General features: G+C 38.3%; 1 protein-coding gene across 15 annotated transcripts in view; it reads right to left on the bottom strand.

Moving 5' to 3' along the window:
- Positions 1 to 2,741: 2,741 nt before the first annotated feature.
- Positions 2,742 to 22,321, bottom strand: part of PDLIM5 (PDZ and LIM domain 5) — a 227,706-nt gene continuing 208,126 nt past the window's right edge. For all 15 annotated transcript variants that reach the window (XM_006046893.4, XM_006046896.4, XM_006046892.4 and 12 more), the window contains 4 exons: positions 15,043 to 15,223; positions 10,643 to 10,763; positions 8,078 to 8,193; positions 2,742 to 6,185 (listed from right to left, as the gene is read on the bottom strand). In XM_006046893.4, the coding sequence (XP_006046955.3) occupies positions 6,096 to 6,185; positions 8,078 to 8,193; positions 10,643 to 10,763; positions 15,043 to 15,223 (508 nt within the window). In that variant the 3' untranslated portion in view covers positions 2,742 to 6,095. The remainder of the gene's footprint in view (positions 6,186 to 8,077; positions 8,194 to 10,642; positions 10,764 to 15,042; positions 15,224 to 22,321) is intronic.

Raw genomic sequence — 22,321 nt, forward strand, 5'->3', positions numbered from 1 at the left:
ATAAAGCCAGAATTAATTTAACTTATATTTCAAATTTCATACTTGAAAAAACACCATGGATTCTTCTGCTTTTCATTTCAAAACACAAAAATTAATATTGGTAGAAAAAGTCATTGGAATTAGTTTACTTTCCTACTTACCAAGGGAACAGTTTGATATATCAGTGATACACTAGGGGGAAAAAAGTCAAGACACCTCTAAAGATTACTACAGTCTACTAAAATACCTTAAACAAACAATGCTGTTTTTCAGCAAGTGTGTCTACGCAACTACAGCATCAGCTGTGTCCTTTACAAGCAAAAGAAACAAAAAACAAAAAAAAAGAGAGAGAGAGAAACAAACAAGTATATTGGAACTAGAGAGCAAATGTGACAATTTAGAACACAAAGATTAAAACCTAATTTGGAACCCAGTTATTAAACAGAAAACTTTGTCCTTTGAAACATGGATGCATTAGAGAGCATGTCAGTCAATTCATGGAGCTGGCACAGAAGTCCTTTTCCTTGGGAGCTGAAGAGAAATTGACAAATTATACTCTGGGAATTCTCAACTGTGTTCTTTTTCTCCCTGAGGTCGGTGATCTGTGCTTTTCTCACATGGAAATGTTTTCTTCTTTTACATTAAGCAAATGTTTTGAGCTTTATTATATATGATTAACAGTTCCAGACACAGGAAAAAAATTCCTTCTTGGCAAACCTTCATTTCATAAGGGCTGCCCCAGTGTTTTGCCACTAGTGCCAGTCACTAAACACACCTTCCTTTTCCCCAACTTTGCGTTTAAGGTGTGGAAGCCAATCTTTCTTATTAATCATTGATGCAATCTTGCCACCTACTCAGTCAGCTTCTAAATCATGGACTAAGTAGTTCAGTGATATACTACTGCACATAAATAGTTGGTTCTAAATTCTATTCTTCATAAAATGAGCAGCCAAGCCAATCAGACACTCGCCACATTAAAAACACTGTCCATATCTCCTAGTATGATTAACATACAGGCTACTTTTGACTTTGGGAGGGAAAGGTGCTCTTTCACAAACTTTTGGATTTGGTGCTTCCTGAGTTAAATGCTCTCATTCATAAACACAACACAAACTGTATCAGTCTTGGGATTTCTGTGGGGTAGCCATGTGTCCTGGTCCCTTTCCTCTTTAAAATTTTAAATGCTGCAAAGGAACCATTTTCCCTCTGAGGCTCCCACACCGGGGATGAAACCTCCTCTGCAGAATTTTGGCACCTTATTAATTAGTGGTTATGAGTGGGAGCTGCTCTCTCTCAGCAACTCCTATTCTGCCATCAGTCAAGTGTGATTCTGTAATAAATTCCCATGAAGCAAACTATTTCTGGTAATTCTCCCTAATTAACACCAGGCCCACTAATAATACATCAGGTCCTATGTGTTTCTGATATAACCAAGATCTTGTCTGAGAGGACTCAAAAAGGGAAACCGCCAACCTAAATTAAGCTTTTCTGGCAAAAAAAGATTTTATATGTAGTTCTGTAAGAAAACCTTTGATAATCTTATATGGGGGACTTTTTGAGCAGAAAACACAGAACGACAGGGAGGCTTGTTCTGATTTGAGCACTGAATGGGGATTTATTGTGAACACACACTGTTGAGTCTTAAGCCTATAAATCTTGTACTGGATTACTGTTTCTTAACGAAGGAATGACAGATCTCTTATTTTGTCGGTGCATTTTAACGTGCAATGACGTGATTGATAGAAACCAAACAGCAGCTATTAAAATGTCACATGCAGACTTGATGCCCTTATAAGTTTGGCTTCTGCAGTTTAATATACTGTGAGCAAATAGACTTGAATTTGTCTTTATTTCCAATATACAGCCTGCAATAGAAACATTCCTCTCAACTTTATACAGTTGGAAAAAAATCTTAAAGCAATAAACAAACAAGGAATAGGTAAGCCGACCTAGTTACAGAAAAGTTGGTTAATGAGATCAGGATGAGTTAAGAATGAAGTAATGTACCCTGGCCAATGAAAGACATGAAAATGCAGATGACTGATGCTGTTTGAATATATGACACAGTATAATGTTTGATATGACAGGTTATTCCAATAAATTATCTCAACAATAAATTTAAAACTTTTTAAAATTATTTGGCTGTGTCAGGTCTTAGTTGCAGCGTGTGGGATCTATGTTGCGCTACGTGCCCTCTTTTGTTGCGGGCACGGACTCTCTAGTTGTGGCACGCGGACTACGGAGTGTGTGGGCCTCAGCAGCTGTGGCGCGTGGACCGGCTTGTGTCACACGGGCTCCGGTGGTCGCAGCATGTGGGCTCTCCAGGTGCGGCGCATGGACTCCAAAGTGTGCGGGCTCAGCTGTTGTTGTTTGCAGGCTTAGTTGCTCAGCAGCTTGTGGGATTTTAGTTCCCCTACCAGGGAGTAAACCCATGTCTCCTGCATTGCAAGGCAAATTCATAACCACTGGACCACCAAGGAAATCCCAACAATAAGTGTTTTTTTAAAGAAAGACAATAGAGCTGACTTATCTATTCATACCATTTATTGTGTACATGCTACATGCCAAGCATAAATATGGATTAAAATAAAATAATTGTGACAATATTTTCAAATATATTATGTTTCTGGGACATTCTGATAGGCGAATACCATAAAGGAGGGATTCTCCCGAGAATCAGCTTATCCTGTGAACAGTATTTTTTCCCTTGATGACTTAATAGAAACCTCTTGTCCCCCAAAAAGAAAAACCAAGAGAACTTGTTTGTATCACTGCAGCCATTTATTTATTATGTGCACATTAAGGTTTATATACTGATTATATTTCTCTTGTGGTTTTTAATTAGAAAATGTATCCAAAAGCAAAATAGCACGGACATATACAAACTGAAAAATGCAGAGAAACAGAAGATAGAGGCTAATACATATGGTAAATGATATATTGAGAATCCAAACCCATAACCTTAAAACACCTGGGGGTTGAAGGAGAACAAACTGAAGACACATCAAATTGCGTAAAATTAGTGTGTTTTCCCTTCTCTTATGTCTGAAAAGCCTCTCCTTTCAATAGCAATAACTAAACCCCAAATATCACCAAAATGTTAACATAACTCTAGATTCACACTTGAACAGGGAAGAGTATTTCCTTAGTAGCAGTCCTTGAAAATGGTACCACGGATACCGTTTTTGTTATAATCATTTTTAAACATAATGCTGTTTTGAAGATTTAAGCTCTAATTTCTGCTTGTCTTTTGCACAGTGACCAATGATCAGATTTTAATTTTAGTTGCTAACTGTAACTTGAATCAATAGGAAATACGAATGTGACAAGCACATGTAGAGGGCATTATTTCTAGACAGCTACTTCAGTGAGCAACGTTTTGTCCTTGTAGACATGCTGTACATTTAGAAACTGGGAAACCAAGTAGGGGATGTCTTAGAATCATATACTGTGATTTTAATCTGTATTATTCTAAGCACAACATTCCAAAATATACATCGAGAGAGACTAAAAGTAATGCTCTACAATAAGGAGGTAACAATTCAAAAATGCTACTGACATGGAATATTTATAATCAGAAAAATAAATATTCTGGGAGCTCACCAGAAGAATAAAGTGCTCTGCCAGTTATTAAAAGATTAATGCTGGTGTATTAAATATGGCATTCCCCAATATAAAATACAGAGATTCTTCTGGGTTATAGTCAGTACTTATTTCACAGGATTAACTGTTTTAAGAATAGACAGAAGAAGGCTTTGCCATAGAAGCAAAGGACAAAAGACAGGGCAAAGCCATAGACAAAATGATGTTAGGAAGTGACATTATCCTTTTAGGGACAAAATTTAGAGAAATGCAACATTATGCTCCATGAATAATATGCAGAAAGAAAAGTGTAATTAAAAACAAAATCCTTAATATAACTTTATACCAAATCCAGATCAAATAAAATTCTTTGAACAAAATACCCAAATGCCATTCCAATGCCACTGACTTATCAAATACTCTCTTGGCATATAATCTGTAAAGTGAAGTCGCTCAGTCATGTCCGACTCTTAGTGACCTCATGGGCTGTAGCCTGCCAGGCCCTTTTGTCCATGGGGTTTTCCAGGGAAGAATACAGGAGTGGGTTGCCATTTCCTTCTCCAGGGGATCTTCCAGACCTAGGGATCCGAGTCTAGGGATGCGAGTCTCCCGCACTGCAGGCAGACTCTTTACCATGTAAAAGCAAAACTAAAAAACAACAAAAAAATCTCTACTGCACTAAAACAAAACCATCACCTTATTTTACGTCATGTAGAGCAAAGGACTGACATTAAGATACGTGACAATGCAGCGTGTCTTCTATGGGTGGTTTCAGCAGCAATGGGAAATATGGCACGATTCAGTTCCAGCTTTTAAAACACAACAGAAAAAGCTCCCTGCGTCCCTACAAGATGCAGGGCGAGGGGACAGTTCTAGGTTGCCATTGGTGAAGCATTCAGTTTGCTACTCTGCGTCACACTTCTCATTCTTTTTATTCCCAGTTTATTCCTTTTATTCCCAGTTAACTACTATCTGCATATAATGTAAGTCTGCTAGACCATGAATTAGCAGCTTTCAGGACAGATACCTTGAACAGTTCTTAGGGAGGTTAAACAAATATTGTAGCCTAACACCCTGCTCTCTAACAAACACGCACAACAATGGAAGTGAAGTCTCAAGTGATGGATGAGTCGGGCAGGGGGTGGGGCTCAGTCTCAACTATAAAAGCACCCTTCCCCAAACAAATCCAAGTGATAACTTAGTGTGATCATGGGCTTTTGTCCATTCTGGAAACAAACAAACAAAAAAACTATCAAATGCCATAATCTCTTTTCTCACTGGGCAAATATCAACAGGATTCACGATTTTACCACAATTATTTCTGTCTTCACGTGGTAGCTACATAATTTTTTTCCCTAAAATGAAGAAAACAAAGAACAGGCTGGTCTGAATAATTAATCATGTTCCTGTCTATACTATCAAACCTCTGTGAACAAAAGCTTTCCAAACTTCATGATTACTTTTAGAAGTGGTTCATTTATTATTGAGAAAGAACTACCAAAAGAAAAAAAAAATCTAAATTTTTATCATATTCCCAAACCAATATTTTTCTAATGTAGAACTGAACAAAAAAAAAATTATTCTGCAAAGAGAACTTTCAAACCTTCATCAGTCAAATTGACTCACTGTCTAAAAAGGGGGAATTTTAAAAAATTTCTGATCCAATCTTGTGATTCACCATCACTCCCAACCACATTCTTTTCTATTTCTTCTCTTTAAAGAAAGGGACAACTTTCAGAGTCCAAAGTTATTCAACAAGCTCTTCACCTCAGCATAAGGGAAGGGAAAAAAAATAGTTTGACTGACATAGGTGGTGAAACATACACAATTAATAGAAAACAGTCATATTCTAATAAAAGGCAAAAGACTGAAATTTATAAGCTATGTGGTGGCTTTTTGGGGTGGAGGGAAATCAGACAAAAATATAACACCTCCTATTGGCAAGACATGTTTTGATCAAAATCTCATTGGCCTTTCCTATTGGAATGATGAACTGTAAAGACAAAAAAATGTATACAGTTTAAAAAAACCTGACACCTACTACTGATAAAATTCTCTGTTTAAACTCCTATTTACTGTTTTAAAGATAAATGCTATTTTTTTAAGAAAAACACAATATTTCATTTAAGTGTAAGGCATTTCATTGTCTTTTTATAGATTTACTCAAAACTACCTAACAAGGAAAGTTTAGTTATTTCAGCATAGAAGTTGAAGGTTTTTATTCTAATATTTAATTCTTCACTAATTTATTCTAAGATGAATTTAATAGTAAACCAGGAAATTGATTTTTATAAAAGTTACTTTATGGGCAGAAAATACAGGGAAAAAAGTAATAATAAACACCAAACTGTTTCTTTACTTTATGAAGCCAAATATTTCCTCATAGACTTGGTTTTCAAAGCTTGGAATTTATCCCCTGAGGGCCACTATTATTTTTCAAAACTTCATATAAATATTAAATCTAAAAATTAATTGGTAATTTAAATTCTCCTCTTTCTCTTCAAATTTTTTCTCTTCCCCTGGACAGTTGACTTTTAAAAATTCACAGAATGAGCATGTTTCTTGCAAAGTGGCTTGTCCTTCTTAGAGAAAAAGGTCTGACCTTCCAAACTTTCACAACACACCTGAAAAAGAAGCATTATTTGAGAGAATGTCATTATCTTATCAAGTATGCCTATAAAGGGGAAATGATTTTTCTCCCGATGGATAGTATGACAAAACACTTCAGTTGGTTGTGTCAGACCTTCTAACATTTCACGATTACTATAACATTCCATGTCATCTTTCAGAAGCAATGAAGAATGACTTTTCTCTGGAATGCATTTTAGTTTATTTAAACTTATTGATCATTATTTTTCTTAATTGGGAATGAATATTTGGTCATAGTGAAAAAATTAACACATAAAGCGTCACATTAAATGTAAATTCTATTCTCAAATTCTTATCAATGTTTTAAACCTGCCTCCTGTTGTAGAGACCTAAGGCATTAAGAAAAACAAACCAAAAAAATCCAACACAGGTGCTTTGACACACATTCCTAGGCCCCTAAATATACAGGCACAGAAAACCTGAGTGTGCTGTGCTTTGTCACTTCAATCATGTCTGATTCTTTGCAACCCCATGGACTGTAGCCAGCCAGGCCCATGGATTGTAGCCTGCCAGGCTCCTCTTCCATGGGGTTTCTTCAGGCAAGAATACTGGAGTGGGTTTCCATTTCCTTCTCCAGGGCACTTTCCCAACCCAGGGATCGAACCCAGGTCTCCTGCATTGCAGGCAGATTCTTTACTGTCTGAGCCACCAGAGAGTTCTTTTTAATTCATTTCTTTGTCTCTTTTCTTGTTTGTTTCTTATTAAGAAAACTGTAGTCCACATCTGGCTGCTGGATGTTATACTGTCAGTTAGCTATTCACATTTATGTCTTCTTATTTTTCCCACTGTCTTTGCTAATTTTAATGCTCCTGAGTGGGCTTCCAGGTGGCTTGGTAGTAAAGAATCCGCCTGCTAATGCAGGAGACGTGGGTTTGATCCCTGAATCCGAAATATCCCCTGGAGACGGAAATGGCAACCCACCCCAGTATTTTTGTCTGGAAAATCCCATGGACAAAGGAGCCTGGCAGGTTACAGTCCACGGGGTTGCAAAGAGTCAGACATGACTGAGCAACTAAAAACAACAACAACAACGCTCCTGAGCAGATCTGCCAGAGAACAGGAGGAGGCAAATCTGCTAAAATTGCTGCTTTTTACAGATTTTATGACATCTAAGAGATGGATGAAGTAAACAAGACAGGGTTCGACAGTAACATTTAGGGAAATTATGTGACTTCAATTAACTAGTCATTTCCCCCTTCATACAATGTTAATAAAAACTATTAAAAATATTAAATATAATTTTAAAAAATCAACCATCTGAATAGAGTACCTTTATTAAATATTTACTTCTAAATTTAAAAAATATATATCTGAGGTTAAAGTTAACTCTGAATCAATCTTCATCAATAAAAATAAAACCAAAAATACTATAATATGAAATGAGACAGGTAAATATATTACTACAAGTTTATTTTAGTCTCAAAAAGAAAAGAATATTCATAGACTATTGCTAAGGAAGGAAATGGGTCAACATATAGTTTACTTCCAGTATTGAGTCAATAATAGATATTTATAAAAGTTTACTTCTATTTTAAGAACTACCTGTTTTCATAAATTACTAAAGACACTCCAATAAAACATAGTTTAAAAAACGTAACAGAATCTTACTGTTTTTAAGAAATTCATATCTTCTCCTTATAAACAAAGATGTATTAAGACTATTTCTCTAAAGGCATAAGAATCTTATTCTGTGCCAAACAATTTTGAAAAGTACCAAAAATTTTAATGAACTTGACTTTCAAAACCACTGTAAAACATTTCTAGGTTTGAGGGACTGATAGATATAAAAACCGTTATTTCCATTTAGTGCTCAGGCTAGAACTGGCCATACTGTGCTCCTCTGAATGGGAAACAGGAGTTTACTTACTGAGCATACAAAACAAGTGTCGTGCCAGGTATAGCCCAGAGCTTCCAGGAACATGTCGCCAGCTTCTATGGGAAATTCACATCCACGGCATATAGTACCAAAGAGGGCATAATAATCTGTATTGGGGCAGGGGTGGGGCAGACGTAATTAAAACATAACAAAGATATAGAATGAGAGCTTTCAGAGAACAGCAGCAAAATGAGAATTAAATGAGATGATAAAGATACAGTTACTAGTAACAGAAACATTTTCAGATGGCATAACACCTGACCTAAGCATTAGGTGTAGTTTATTTCAGTTTACCCTTGGAAAACGTTATATATACAACTTAACATTCTTTATTATGTTTTTCCATATGTTACTTCTCAGTTCTGTCCAACTTATTTAAGCCCCAAATGTATATGAACATCACTGTTCTCTGAAAAGTTATCAATAGACATGATTGTTTCAATAAAATAAAAGAGAACGTCCAATAACTAGAAACAATAAGACTAATGAACATAAATCATGAAAAACGTATGAAAAAACCTTCTTTCCCGCAACCCCGCTATTAGCAAATTTCACAGCACATCTACTTGGTAAGGAAGAAAAAAAAGTCACAGGAAACCTTCTTGAATAAATGCTGTGACTAAGTTTCTAGCTGGACTGTATCACAACAATATTAGCCACTTTTTCTTCTGCTATCTTTTCCTTCCCATTTTACGACTTCATGCTAAAAATCCTTATCCAGAGAACACCTCTTACTTGACACAGAGTTATAAAGTATTAATGTCTTCCTTCTGAAGAAAGCCATTTTGACAAGATGTTTATCATGACTAAATTAGAACTTATTGGCAATTTTCTTTTATGCAGCTACTCTTACTATGTGTTTTCCCTCATGGTTCACTCTTTGACACTTCTAATCCCATCTGGGCTAGAGGAGAAAGTAGGCTGCCATCTGCACCTTTCTCAGCAATCCTCAATACTCCTTGGTGCCATCTGCTCTGCACACACCCACAGAGTCCTACTGTGTGCTGGGCGCTGGTCTAGGCGCTGGTTAGAGGCACAATGGTGGCGAAGATAGATGTGGGTGTTCTTCACATGGGGATTATATTCTCACTGGGATCAGGATGCCATCATTTATTATGTTTTAAAAATAAATAACAGCAAACAACTTCAGATTTTGTAAGGATCATAAAGGAAAGACAGGGGTGATGCAATAGAGAATCATTGGGGGAGGTGTTTAACACTATATTACAGAGGGGTTAGGAAAGGCCTCCATGAGGAGATAATACCTGAGCTGAGACTTGAAAATAAAAGAGGGGGAGGAACCATTTCAGAAAACCTGGGAAAGAAAATTCCAGTCAAAAGAGACAAGTACAAAAGCCTTGAGGCAGGATGGATCTCAGTAGGTTCAGAAGCAACACAGGGGCCAGGTATGGCTAAGAATCCAGTGACATTCTCTAGAACCCAAACAATCAGGTGGAGGAGACGGGGTTGGCAAAGCCGGCCTCAGGCAGGAATACAGTTTTCCCTCTAGTGGAAGCCATAGGGTATCAACCACAATCTGATTCACATTCAAAAAAATATTACTACAGCTATCTGAGGGTTGGGGGAAAGAAAATAAACCATTTTAGCTGGCAATTATAATGCCCAGGCAAAGGGTAAGAGTGAACTGGATTTAGTGGGGACAGTTGACGTGAGAGAAATAAGTCAATTCAATATCCACTGGGGATAGAACTGTTAGAATGTATTAATTAGATTGGGCAAAGAAGGGTCAACAGCCTCAAATGAGAAGCTCACTGCTTCTTTAACTTGAGTATTGTGGAATATTCCCTGCATCCAGTACCACCCTTTGAGCCGCAAGGTGGAACAACAATAAAACCCCATGGGGGAATGCACTGGTACTAAGTGGAGGCATAATAAAGGGAAAATACTTTATTTTTTGAAAGATGTACGTGTTATAGTAATACCTAAGTAAGAATAACTTTAATAAATAAGTGCTATGAAAGCTCACTTACAGCCTTTGGGAAGGAAAAGGAAGTGTTTGGAGTTTAGCTAATAGCACAAACAGTAGATTGGCATTAATATTTAGAGCTTGTTTTCTTAAAAATAATCTCACCAAGGGAGCAAACCGTGATTACCTTCCCATTCAGTAAAAATAACAAAGGATTCCAATTTGCTGTCAAGGCAGTTGCCTTCAAGAGCATATCAATATCCTATTCAAAAGTTGAACATTTCTCATGTTTATAATCACTCAAAATTCACTAATAGAGTGTAGAAGAAGGCTTTAAGTTATACAATTTCATATGATTTATATCCATAACTTATAGGAGGTTCAAGAAAAATAGTGTAAGTAACTGCCTACACATGCACTTTTCTTAATGAAATTGGTAATATCTGATTTTGACAAAGTCTATAAAAATTTTATACACTTTTTGCTATATATTTACAGTAACATCAAGTGCTCCTAAAACCTTTAGTAAAACTACACTATTTTGCTTAGCATTTCCTTTCAAATTGATAGCAATATAGGGGTTTTACCTTCACTTACAACTTAAGAAACTACGGGCTTAAAGATCTTACCAGTCTCACAGTAGGGCTCACCATCCTCCAAGTGAAAAACATTATTACGAATAGGCTTTCCACAGGCCACACACACAAAACAGGAAACATGCCAAGTTTGTTTCAAAGCATTGATGACTTCCTGTTACAGAAAGGTAATTGGATGTAAAGAAAGATGGTACGTATTTTACCAGCTGTACCAATACAGTCCTTTTAAATTGACCCCAAAGTGGACACACATGCTTTATCTTTGCCTAAGCTTTTCATCTAAGGAACTAGAGATATTTAAGGACAGACTCACAGATCATCTAAACTGATGCACTATATAAAATATACATTTTTCACAATTACACACCAATAAACTTATTTAAAGAATTAGTGTTATTTAAACATATAAATGTGGTGAATAAAATCAAGTCTTTCATAAGCGTTTGCTACACTACGTTTGCTGCTGCTGCTGCTAAGTCGCTTCAGTCGTGTCTGACTCTGTGCGACCCCATAGACAGCAGCCCACCAGGCTCCCCCGTCCCTGGGATTCTCCAGGCAAGAACACTGGAGTGGGTTGCCATTTCCTTCTCCACTGCATGAAAGTGAAAAGTGAAAGTGAAGTCGCTTAGTCTGTTTGACCCTCAGTGGCCCCATGGACTGCAGCCTACCAGGCTCCTCTGTCTATGGGATTTTCCAGGCAAGAGTACTGGAGTGGGGTGCCATTGCCTTCTCCGTGCTACACTACTGCTTTCCCTCAAAGGGTGTCAGGAAACGTTAACTTGTAATGTTTCACAATATTATCTTGCAAATGTCATGAAGGAAGGGCAAAACATTTAAAAACTAAAACAAACCTATACACTGTCCCATGTTGGAAGCAACAACTTAATCAATTTAATCCAATCATGTTTAACATGCTTAGGATTTTGAAAATCAGCTATGACTATACTAAGCACATATTGAAATGAGTGTCTAAAATTTGAACCATAGAGCATGGATTCTAGTGAACAACAGCCCTATGGTTATATATACCAAATATCAAAGACTTGGACCAGATTTTAATTAGTAAAAGAAAGTGTGAGAATTTTGCTTTGCAAAGAATCATTTCTTTGAATTGAGAGAAAGAGATGGAGCTATTAGAAATCATTTTTGAAGAGTAGTTAGTAATACAGGAACTTACTCTTTCCATAATAATTATCACAAAAACGGGATGCTATAAGTAAAGTATGGTTACAGTTCTGTAAATGAATTACTTATCAGGAGCAAACTGGAAGAAAACACATCCTACAGGTTAAGAGGATCTATCTGGGACTGATAAATACATAGGTCATTTTAATTTTATTCTTTACATTTTTGTATTTTTTTAATTGCTGTGGTGTGAAATATTTTCTAATAAAAAACTCAAAATAAAATGATACCGTGAAGTCATTAGCCATAGAAAATGCCCCAGTTCACTACAGAAGAACAATGGGAAAAAACAGCAGTTATCTAGACCCAAAGAGATCACTATGAGCATGGACAACAAGTGAAACATTCAACCAAATAATAACCAAGCCTTCTAGTATCTACTCAACTTTATATTCTGAGACAGATTACTATCCCATCTTTAACAGGTTCAGTTCAGTTCAGTCCCTCAGTTGTGTGCGACTCTTTGCAACCCATGGACTGCAGCATGCCAGGCTTCCCTGTCCATCACCAACTCCCGGAACTTGCTCAGACTCATGTCCATCAAGTCAGTGATGCCATCCAACCATCTCATCCTCTGTCGTCCCCTTCTCCTCCTGCCTTCAATCTTTCCCAGCATCAGGGTCTTCTCTAAGGAGTCAGTTTTTCACATCGGGTGGCCAAAGTATTGTAGTTTCAGCTTCAACATCAGTGCTTCCAATGAACACCCAGGACTGATCTCCTTTAGGATGGACTGGTTGGATCTCCTTGCAGTTCAAGGGACTCTCAAGAGTCTTCTCCAACACCACACTTCAAAAGCATCAATTCTTAAGTGCTCAGCTTTCTTTATACTCACATCCATACATGACTACTGGAAAAACTATAGCCTTGACTAGACGGACCCTTGTTGACAAAGTAATGTCTTTGCTTTTTAATAAGCTGTCTAGGTTGGTCATAAATTTCCTTCCAAGGAGTAAGCATCTTTTAATTTCATGGCTGCAATCACCATCTGCAGTGATTTTAGAGCCCAGTAAAATAAAGTCTGACACTGTTTCCACTGTTTCCCCATCTATTTCCCATGAAGTGATGGGACCAGATGCCATGATCTTAGTTTTCTGAATGTTGAGCTTTAACCCAACTTTTTCACTCTCCTCTTTCACTTTCATCAAGAGGCTCTTTAGTTCTTCTTTGCCTTCTGCCATAAGGGTGGTGTCATCTGCATATCTGAGGTTATTGATTATTTCTCCCGGCAATCTTGATTCCAGCTTGTGCTTCTTCCAGCCCAGCGTTTCTCATGATGTACTCTGCATAGAAGTTAAAAAAGCAGGGTGACAATATACAGCCTTGATGTACTCCTTTTCCTATTCGGAACCAGTCTGTTGCTCCATGTCCAGTTCTAACTGTTGCTTTCTGACCTGCATAAAGGTTTCTCAAGAGGCAGACCATAATGTAAGATTATCAAACAACTAAAACACAATCCAGAAAACTTGTCCCTTTAGTAAAGTTCTGGTGCATGTCTAAAGCAACGAGCTGAAGATTTCATTTCTTAGAACCTCATTTGGTGCTAAAACTCTTACTTGACTGTGTTTTATTAATCATTCTAGAATCCATAGAACACTTTTATATACTAAAACAGTATTAATGTAGTCTACTTATTGTCATTTGAAAAGGAATAGCCTGAATTATCCTCCTGTTTTCCTCTCTACATATTGTACAAATTAATAATACAGAAATATTTCACATAGTATATTTATAATTTTAAAGTGTCTTGAAAGTTTTAGACTCATTTAAAGATGTATTCTAAAATTTGTTGCTGTTGTCCATTCGATAAGTTGTGTCCAGCTCTTTGCAACACCATGAACTATAGCACACCAGGCTTCCCTATCCTTCACTATCTCCCGGAGTTTGCTCAAACTCATGTCTGTTGAGTCAGTGATGCCATCCAACCATCTCATCCTCTGCTGTCCTCTTCTCCTCCTGCCCTCAACCTTTCCCAGCATCAGGGTCTTTTCCAATGAGTCAATTCTTCACGTTAGGTGGCCAAAGTATTGGAGCTTCAGCTTCAGCATCAGTCCTTCCACTGAATATTCAGGGTTGATTTCCTTTAGGATTAACTGGTTTGATCTCCTTGCTGGCCAAGGGATTCTCAAGAGTCTTTCCAGCACCACAATTCAAAAGCATCAATTTTTTGGCGCTCAGACTTCTTTGTGGTCCAACTCTCACATCTGTACATAATTGCCATAGCTTTGGCTATAGGGACCTTTGTCAGCAAAATGTTTTTTCTGCTTTTTAATTTGCTGCCTATGTTTGTCATAGCTTTTATTTCCAAGCAGCAAGCATCTTTCAATTTCATGGCTACAAGGCACTATCCACAGTGATTTTTGAACCCAAGAAAATAAAATCCACTGCTGTTTCATACTCTTTTCTCTCAATGGGAATGAATTAGAGCTTCATTATTACACTGTCATATTGGGAATATTGGAACTCAGCAATGTAATTTCCAAATTTTGTATGAGTCCAGTCACTTTGGCTACTTCTACAGTAAAATTTCAACTGCTGGTCACCCATAGGAAATGCCTTACCCTTACTTCACAACTGCAAATTAGGTATTCCAGAATAGAAAATTTATTCATTCATCATTATTTACTATGTATCTGAATCCTAAATTACTACCTTTTTGTAAAAAAAAAAAAAAAAAAAAAAAAAGGTGTGGTTTGATTATTTTTCTATCACATGTATACCCTCACAGACCTGAGGTTATATTTTTAAACATTATATGAATTCAAGAAAAATGTATCACTTATAAGCCTCATGTTTTATACATTTCATGAAATCTGTGTCCTGTGCTTGAACCCTGACAAATGGGGAAATGCTGCTCTTATAAAAGCGATGGAATTTAATTTAAAACAGTGAAGGTGTCAGTTCTGAGAACTCAGATGTGTGTGGTCCTGTGCGACCTCTTCATTCCTGAGCTAACAGGGTCCTGTTGAGGCAGCACACCCACAGTAAATTATTTTTTCCCCACAGTGGCTAGACTTTCACCAGACAACCCAGCACTCAGTAAGACAAAACCAAAGACAACTTAACCCCATGAGTCCAATATACTTCTACAGAGGTCTATTTAGTTTTGCTTTACAAAAATAAATAGTGATGAAAACAGAGAGGGGATCAAGCAAGAAGAAAATAAAAAGTAAAAATGATGGAAGGGTTTCATACCAAAAAATTGTTCTGCTTTAAAACTCACTCAGAGTGAAAAGGTTTCCAATACTCACTCCAAGGATCTTCCTTTGGCATCGACCACATTCTGGAGCAAAGAATTTCTCATAGCAGAGCTCACAATACAGGGCTCCCTGTTCCTCTACAAATCCAATGTAGGCCATGGTATTTTTGCAGTGAGCACAGTTAAATTCTTCTGGGTGCCAAGATTTCCCCAATGCCACTAGGAATGGTCCCCTGCAAAAAGAAAAGAGATCAAGTTGGCTCTGGAATAAAAGTTTCTAGTTAGCCTGAATAGGAACTCTTATTTGCAATGTCCAAACAATTAAATACTTGCTCAATTCTCCTTCTCAAGGACTTAACACATGGTTGCTGGCAATTTACACAGAACTCTCTGTGCACTGAAGTGAAAAGGACAGGCGAGAGGAATAAGCACTTAAGGAACTCCTTCAAGAAAGGCCCTGGTTTTCTGTCTTCAAGGGATCTGGTAATTAGGTTTTTTGAGCTGCAATGACTGAGTGTGTCATGATAACAACTGATAATGAGAATATTAACTGTGACAGAAAAAGAAGTAACCAGGAAAACATATATGGGTTAGGCAGAAATGAGAGTTTGAGATTTCTATAAAATAAACAAAAATTTTTAAATCTCAATTTGGTAATGTCAGAGTCTTAAAAACAGTAACAATTATTACTGGGAAAAAAAACCATTCTAGTCAATTTCTCTTCCCCATAGTTTCATATACTTATTTCACAACTTTATTAAACATATCAAATCCTCACCCTCCAAAATGACTACAGAAATTATAAACTGGATATTAGAGGTGACTTAAAGCTACTTAGAAAGGTTTTATTTAATTCAAACATGACTGATTTTTAATGCACATTTGTATCAAGGTAAGAAAATGTTTGTAAAGAGATTTCTTTTCCATTAAATACTATACAGCCATGAACTGATAAGATGGGTTTCATTTGCCTGACAGGAATCCATTATGAAGCTTTATCTAGCCATGAAGCCTGTGGAGATTAACTATTCTAGGTTCTGCAACACACTTTTCAGTAGCTACACCACACTAATTTTTATTTATAGAGTGGCTTTACCTCCAAGGCACTTTTACACTTATCTAATTTGTCCATGCAACATTCCTGTGAGACAGACCAGGACAGTTATTATGAACTCAGTTTAACAGATGGAGAAGCTGAGATATAGAATGTTCAAAGATATGACATATATCATAAAATCATTGACTGAATGAAGGCCAGAGGCTGAACTTCCTGATTTCTATTACACTGCTCTAGTCAACTGATATTCTGCCTCTGATTATATTACCATCAATTATCATCACTGAGTGACCACAGGGTAACTAATTCTCAGTAAGCATTGGATATTCGACCTTTAGGCAGACAATTAATGGGAAAAGTCACAGCAATGAGCATCACAAAGTTAAAACATTTTTTAGCCTTTGACAATAACCTTTGTATTCAGTAACCATCTCCTGCTGGGAAATTCTTTGCAAATATATTGTTTTCTCCGAAAAAGCACCTAATTCTCTGAGAAGCAAGCAAGTTGAAAGGCTTTTGATGAATGATTAAAATGTGTTCTGTGGGGTGTAAGAAAGTAACTTTTACCCCGTGTGTGTGCTTAGTCGCTCAGTTGTGTCCGACTCTTTGTGACCTCATGGATTATAGCCGACCAGCCCACTGTCATGGGATTCTTCAGGCAAGAACACTGGGAGTGGACTGCCATTCCCTTCTCCAGGGGATCTTCCTGACCCAGAGATGGAACGTGGGTCTCCTGTATAGCAGGTGGATTCTTTACCATCCAAGCCACCAGGGAAGCCCCATTTTTTACCCTACTTTTAGTTAGTGAAGGGAAGTTGCTCAGTCGTGTCTGACTCTTTGTGACCCTAACTCTTTGCGACCCCATGGACTACAACCTTCTAGGCTCCTCAGTCCATGGAATTTTCCAGGCAAGAGTACTGGAGTGGGTTGCCACTTCCTTTTCCAGGGGATCTTCCTGACCCAGGGACTGAACCCAGGTCTCCGGCGTTTCAGGCAGACGCTTTACCATCTGAGCCTTGTTTCCTATTGCTATTATGATGCCATTTTACATAAGCAGCTTTCAACATTTGAGAAAAGTAGTTTATTATTGTTATTATTTTTAAACTTTAGGGTATCATTTTTGTTACCACTAGTAAGGAATGCCTTTTGTTAATTAATTCTCACCAGAAAATAAAAGATCTATAGATCACTTACAATGTAACAGAATATGGCACTTTTGGTATGTTTTCCCTCTATTTTCAACTGGTTTATAAACAGTCCTACTTAACCCTTCATTCATTTTCTCAATATATATCTGGCAAGTAGTTTACCTTCAAAGATAAGCTTGAGTCACAAGCTCAAAGGACAAGCACAAAGCGACAGAGTTTTAGGAGCGTGCTGCACTTTTCACCAGGTGGGTATCTTCTTATGTTCGTCTGAAAAATCTGCCACGCTAAATTGACTATGACCATAACACAGCAGGAGAGGATGGTGGAACCTCAAGGTTTTATGCTACCATTTGTGTGGACATTAAAGCAGATTCAAACCTATTTACTATGTAGTATCTATCAGGGCACATCTTCAGCTCATCCAGAAGGGTGGATGGCCCCTTGAGGCCAGTATCCTTATTGTATCTTTATCCGATTCCTCAGTTTGCAAAATAAGTCAGTTCAATTTCGATTTCCACTTTCTGTTGAAGCGTAAGTATTAGTATGCACTTGAAAGAAAGTTTTCATCTTGAAACAAGCCTATCAGTGCTACCAAATATTTAACAAACTTCACCTGAGGGGGTAAGAAAAAATACGTTTGAGAACAGCCGATTGAGGAACATACAATCTGTTTTCTAGACTTTCTAAGATATGTACTGAGATCACCTGAGACCAGCAAACAACCCCATTCTGTGAATTTGAGCAGACTGGGCCACAAAAGAGTCTGAAATGCAGTACTTGGATGCAATCTAAAAAATGACAGAATGAACTCTGTTCGTTTCCAAGGCAAACCATTCAATATCACAGTAATCCAAGTCTATGCCCCAACCAGTAATGCTGAAGAAACTGAAGTTGAACAGTTCTATGAAGACCTACAAGACCTTTTAGAACTAACACCCAAAAAACATGTCCTTTTCATTATAGGGGACTGGAATGCAAAAGTAGGAAGTCAAGAAACACCTGGAGTAACAGGCAAATTTGGCCTTGGAGTATGGAATGAAGCAGGGCAAAGGCTAAGAGAATTTTGCCAAGAAAACGCACTGGTCATAGCAAACACCCTCTTCCAACAACACAAGAGAAGACTCTACACATGGACATCACCAGACGGTCAATACTGAAATCAGATTGATTATATTCTTTGCAGCCAAAGATGGAGAAGCTCTATACAGTCAGCAAAAACAAGACCAGGAGCTGACTGTGGCTCAGATCATGAGCTCCTTATTGCCAAATTCAGACTTAAATTGAAGAAAGTAGGGAAAACCACTGGGCCATTCAGGTATGACCTAAATCAAATCCTTTATGATTATACAGTGGAAGTGAGAAATAGATTTAAGGGACTAGATCTGATAGAGTGCCTGATGAACTATGGAATGAGGTTCGTGACATTGTACAGGAGACAGGGATCAAGACCATCCCCATGGAAAAGAAATGCAAAAAAGCAAAATGGCTGTCTGGGGAGGCCTTACAAATAGCTGTGAAAAGAAGAGAAGTGAAAAGCAAAGGAGAAAAGGAAAGATATAAGCATCTGAATGCAGAGTTCCAAAGAATAGCAAGAAGAGGTAAGAAAGCCTTCTTCAGTGATCAATGCAAAGAAATGGAGGAAAACAACAGAAAGGGAAACACTAGAGATCTCTTCAAGAAAATTAGAGATACCAAGGGAACATTTCATGCAAAGATGGGCTCGATAAAGGACAGAAATAGTATGGACCTAACAGAAGCAGAAGATATTAAGAAGAGGTGGCAAGAAAACACAGAAGAACTGTACAAAAAAGATCTTCACGACCAAGATAATCACGATGGTATGAGCACTCATCTAGAGCCAGACATCCTGGAATGTGAAGTCAAGTGGGCCTTAGAAAGCATCACTATGAACAAAGCTAGTGGAGGTGTTGGAATTCCAGTTGAGCTATTTCAAATTCTGAAAGATGATGCTGTGAAAGTGCTGCACTCAATATGCCAGCAAATTTGGAAAACTCAGCAGTGGCCACAGGACTGGAAAAGGTCAGTTTTCATTCCAATCCCAAAGAAAGGCAATGCCAAAGAATGCTCAAACTACCGCACAATTGCACTCATCTCACACGCTAGTAAAGTAATGCTCAAAATTCTCTCAGCCAGGCTTCAGCAATATGTGAACCGTGAACTTCCAGATGTTCAAGCTGGTTTTAGAAAAGGCAGAGGGACCAGAGACCAAATTGCCAACATCCACTGGATCATGGAAAAAGCAAGAGAGTTCCAGAAAAACATCTATTTCTGCTTTATGGACTATGCCAGAGCCTTTGACTGTGTGGATCACAATGAACTGGAAAATTCTGAAAGAGATGGGAATACCAGACCACCTGACCTGCCTCTTGAGAAATCTGTATGCAGGTCAGGAGGCAACAGTTAGAACTGGACATGGAACAACAGACTGGTTCCAAGTAGGAAAAGGAGTATGTCAAGGCTGTATATTGTCATCTTGCTTATTTAATTTATATGCAGAGTACATCATGAGAAAGGCTGGGCTGGAAGAAGCACAAGCTGGAATCAAGATTGCCGGGAGAAATATCAATCACCTCAGATATGCAGATGACACCACCCTTATGACAGAAAGTGAAGAGGAACTAAACAGCCTCTTGATGAAAGTGAAAGTGGAGAGTGAAAAAGTTGGCTTAAAGCTCAACATTCAGAAAACTAAGATCATGGCATCCGGTCCCATCACTTCATGGCAAATAGATGGGGAAACAGTGGAAACCGTGTCAAACTTTGTTTTTTGGGGCTCCAAAATCACTGCAGATGGTGACTGCAGCCATGAAATTAAAAGATGCTTACTCCTTGGAAGGAAAGTTATGACCAATCTAGATAGCATATTCAAAAGCAGAGACATTACTTTGCCAACAAAGGTCCGTCTAGTCAAGGCTATGGTTCTTCCAGTGGTCATGTATGGATGCGAGAGTTGGACTGCGCAGAAAGCTGAGTGCTGAAGAATTGATGCTTTTGAACTGTGGTGTTGGAGAAGACTCTTGAGAGTCCCTTGGACTGCAAGGAGATCCAACCAATCCATTCTAAAGGAGATCAGCCCTGGGATTTTTTTGGAAGGAATGATGCTAAAGCTGAAACTCCAGTACTTTGGCCACCTCATGCAAAGAGTTGACTCATTGGAAAAGACTCTGATGCTGGAAGGGATTGGGGGCAAGAGGAGAAGGGGACAACAGAGGATGAGATGGCTGGATGGTATCACCGACTCGATGGACGTAAGTTTTAGTGAACTCCAGGTGTTGGTGATGGACAGGGAGGCCTGGTGTGCTGGGATTCATGGGGTCACAAAGAGTCAGACACAACTGAGCGACTGTACTGAACTGAACTGAACTGGGCCTGGTCCACTGCACAGGATGGTTCTGTAATGATGGGCGCTGTGTGTGACACCTTCAGTCTTCACTGACACTTGGGAGAGGAGACAGCCCCACAAAGTCTACTCCCACTCTTCCTGGAAGCAGCTGTGGAAAGTGCTATTTGTTAGATCATACAGGGCCATTTTCACATGGACTCGTTGGAGAAACTCCTTTCAAGTTTTTGTAACAAGAAGAGTTTTGCTTCTTCTGAGCAAGAGATTTATTTTTTATCTCACTAAACATTAATTTGCAAAATTTACTTTTTTTTGTCAACTGCCATGCTAATGGTAAAGAACCCACCTGCCAAGGCAGGAGACATTAAAAGACACGGGTTCAATCCCTGGGTCGGGAAGATCCCCTGGAGAAGAGCAGAGCAACACTTTCCAGTATTCATGCCTGGAGAATCCCATGGATAGAGCAGCCTGGTGGGCTACAGTCCACAGGGTCATAAAGAGTTAGACAGGACTGAAGCGACTTAGCACAGAAGGCTCACAGCCAAATTCTAACCATAGGCAAAGATGTACGTATGTCATTACTATCCACACTCAATGACAAACTTCTTTCCACTCTTCATTTTTAATAGCCTCATCCATGATTTTCATTCTTCTTTTGCTTTCTTTTGTATATTTCAGAACATTTTCTTACATTTCAGCTATTCTTAAAGAGTCGTTTCAAAAGGCTTCTGGGATAGAGTCCACTATAAATAAACAGTCCATCAAAAGGGTCATCTTAAGGTATTTACTTAAGTTTCTTTATCAAATCTGAATAGTGAATGATCTTAACGACACTAGAGAAAATCCCTCCACACCTTTAAAAATTGAGTTGACAGTGACCCTGCTCCTGCCACACCTCCATTCTAATATGGACAGGATCCTACAGATTCTCCTTGGCTAAGCTGAAAGAGCATCTTCCCTGTCAGTGCCCTTGAAGTTATGTATAAATAATAAAATTTCTTACATATAACAAAGTCCGCTCTTCTCTGTGTCAGTAGAGACTAATTTAACAAATTTATTAACACAGGATTAACACTGAATATATTCTTCTTGTCCTAGGTAGGACTGGGTTTCCATCTGGGAACTGGAACTAAAGGCTTAGCTACCTGCGCAGTGGAATGAAGGATTCGGTTCCCTCTCAGAGTCCTCTGCCACCGTGAGCCTCACTGAATGCCTGCTGACTGACAATGGAAGGGAGGGGACTCAGCTGGAGCACTGACTGGCTGAGAGAGCAGAGCTGTGCTGTGTTCGTCTTCTTGGTGTGATATTTATGCCAAAAAAAGGAAGCAAAGGTAGGTAAGAATTCAGGGAAAAAGAACAGCTTAGTCAGAAAGAGGACAGGAACTGTAAATTTCAACAGGTGCAAGCTAGTAGGGATGCGGGTGGACTACAATCGCTTCTTTTTTTCTTTACCACAACAGGTATCATCTCATACAGATACAAAATTAAAGAAATAGGAAAAAAAATTCTTTCTTGTGATGAGAACTCAGGATTTACTCTCTTAACTCTCATATGTAACGCATGTGCTAAATTGCTCAGTTGTGTCCAACTCTTTGTGACCCTATGGACTGTAGCCCACCAGTTTCCTCTGTCCATGGAATTCTCCAGGCAAGAATACTGGAGTGGGTTGCCATTTCCTTCTCCAGGGGATCTTCCTGACCCAGGGATTGAACCCACATCTGCACTGGTAGATGATTACTACTGAGCCACTAGGGAAGCCCACCTT

This window comes from Bubalus bubalis, chromosome 7 (assembly GCF_019923935.1).
Source record: "Bubalus bubalis isolate 160015118507 breed Murrah chromosome 7, NDDB_SH_1, whole genome shotgun sequence".
Classification (NCBI taxonomy): domain Eukaryota; kingdom Metazoa; phylum Chordata; class Mammalia; order Artiodactyla; family Bovidae; genus Bubalus; species Bubalus bubalis.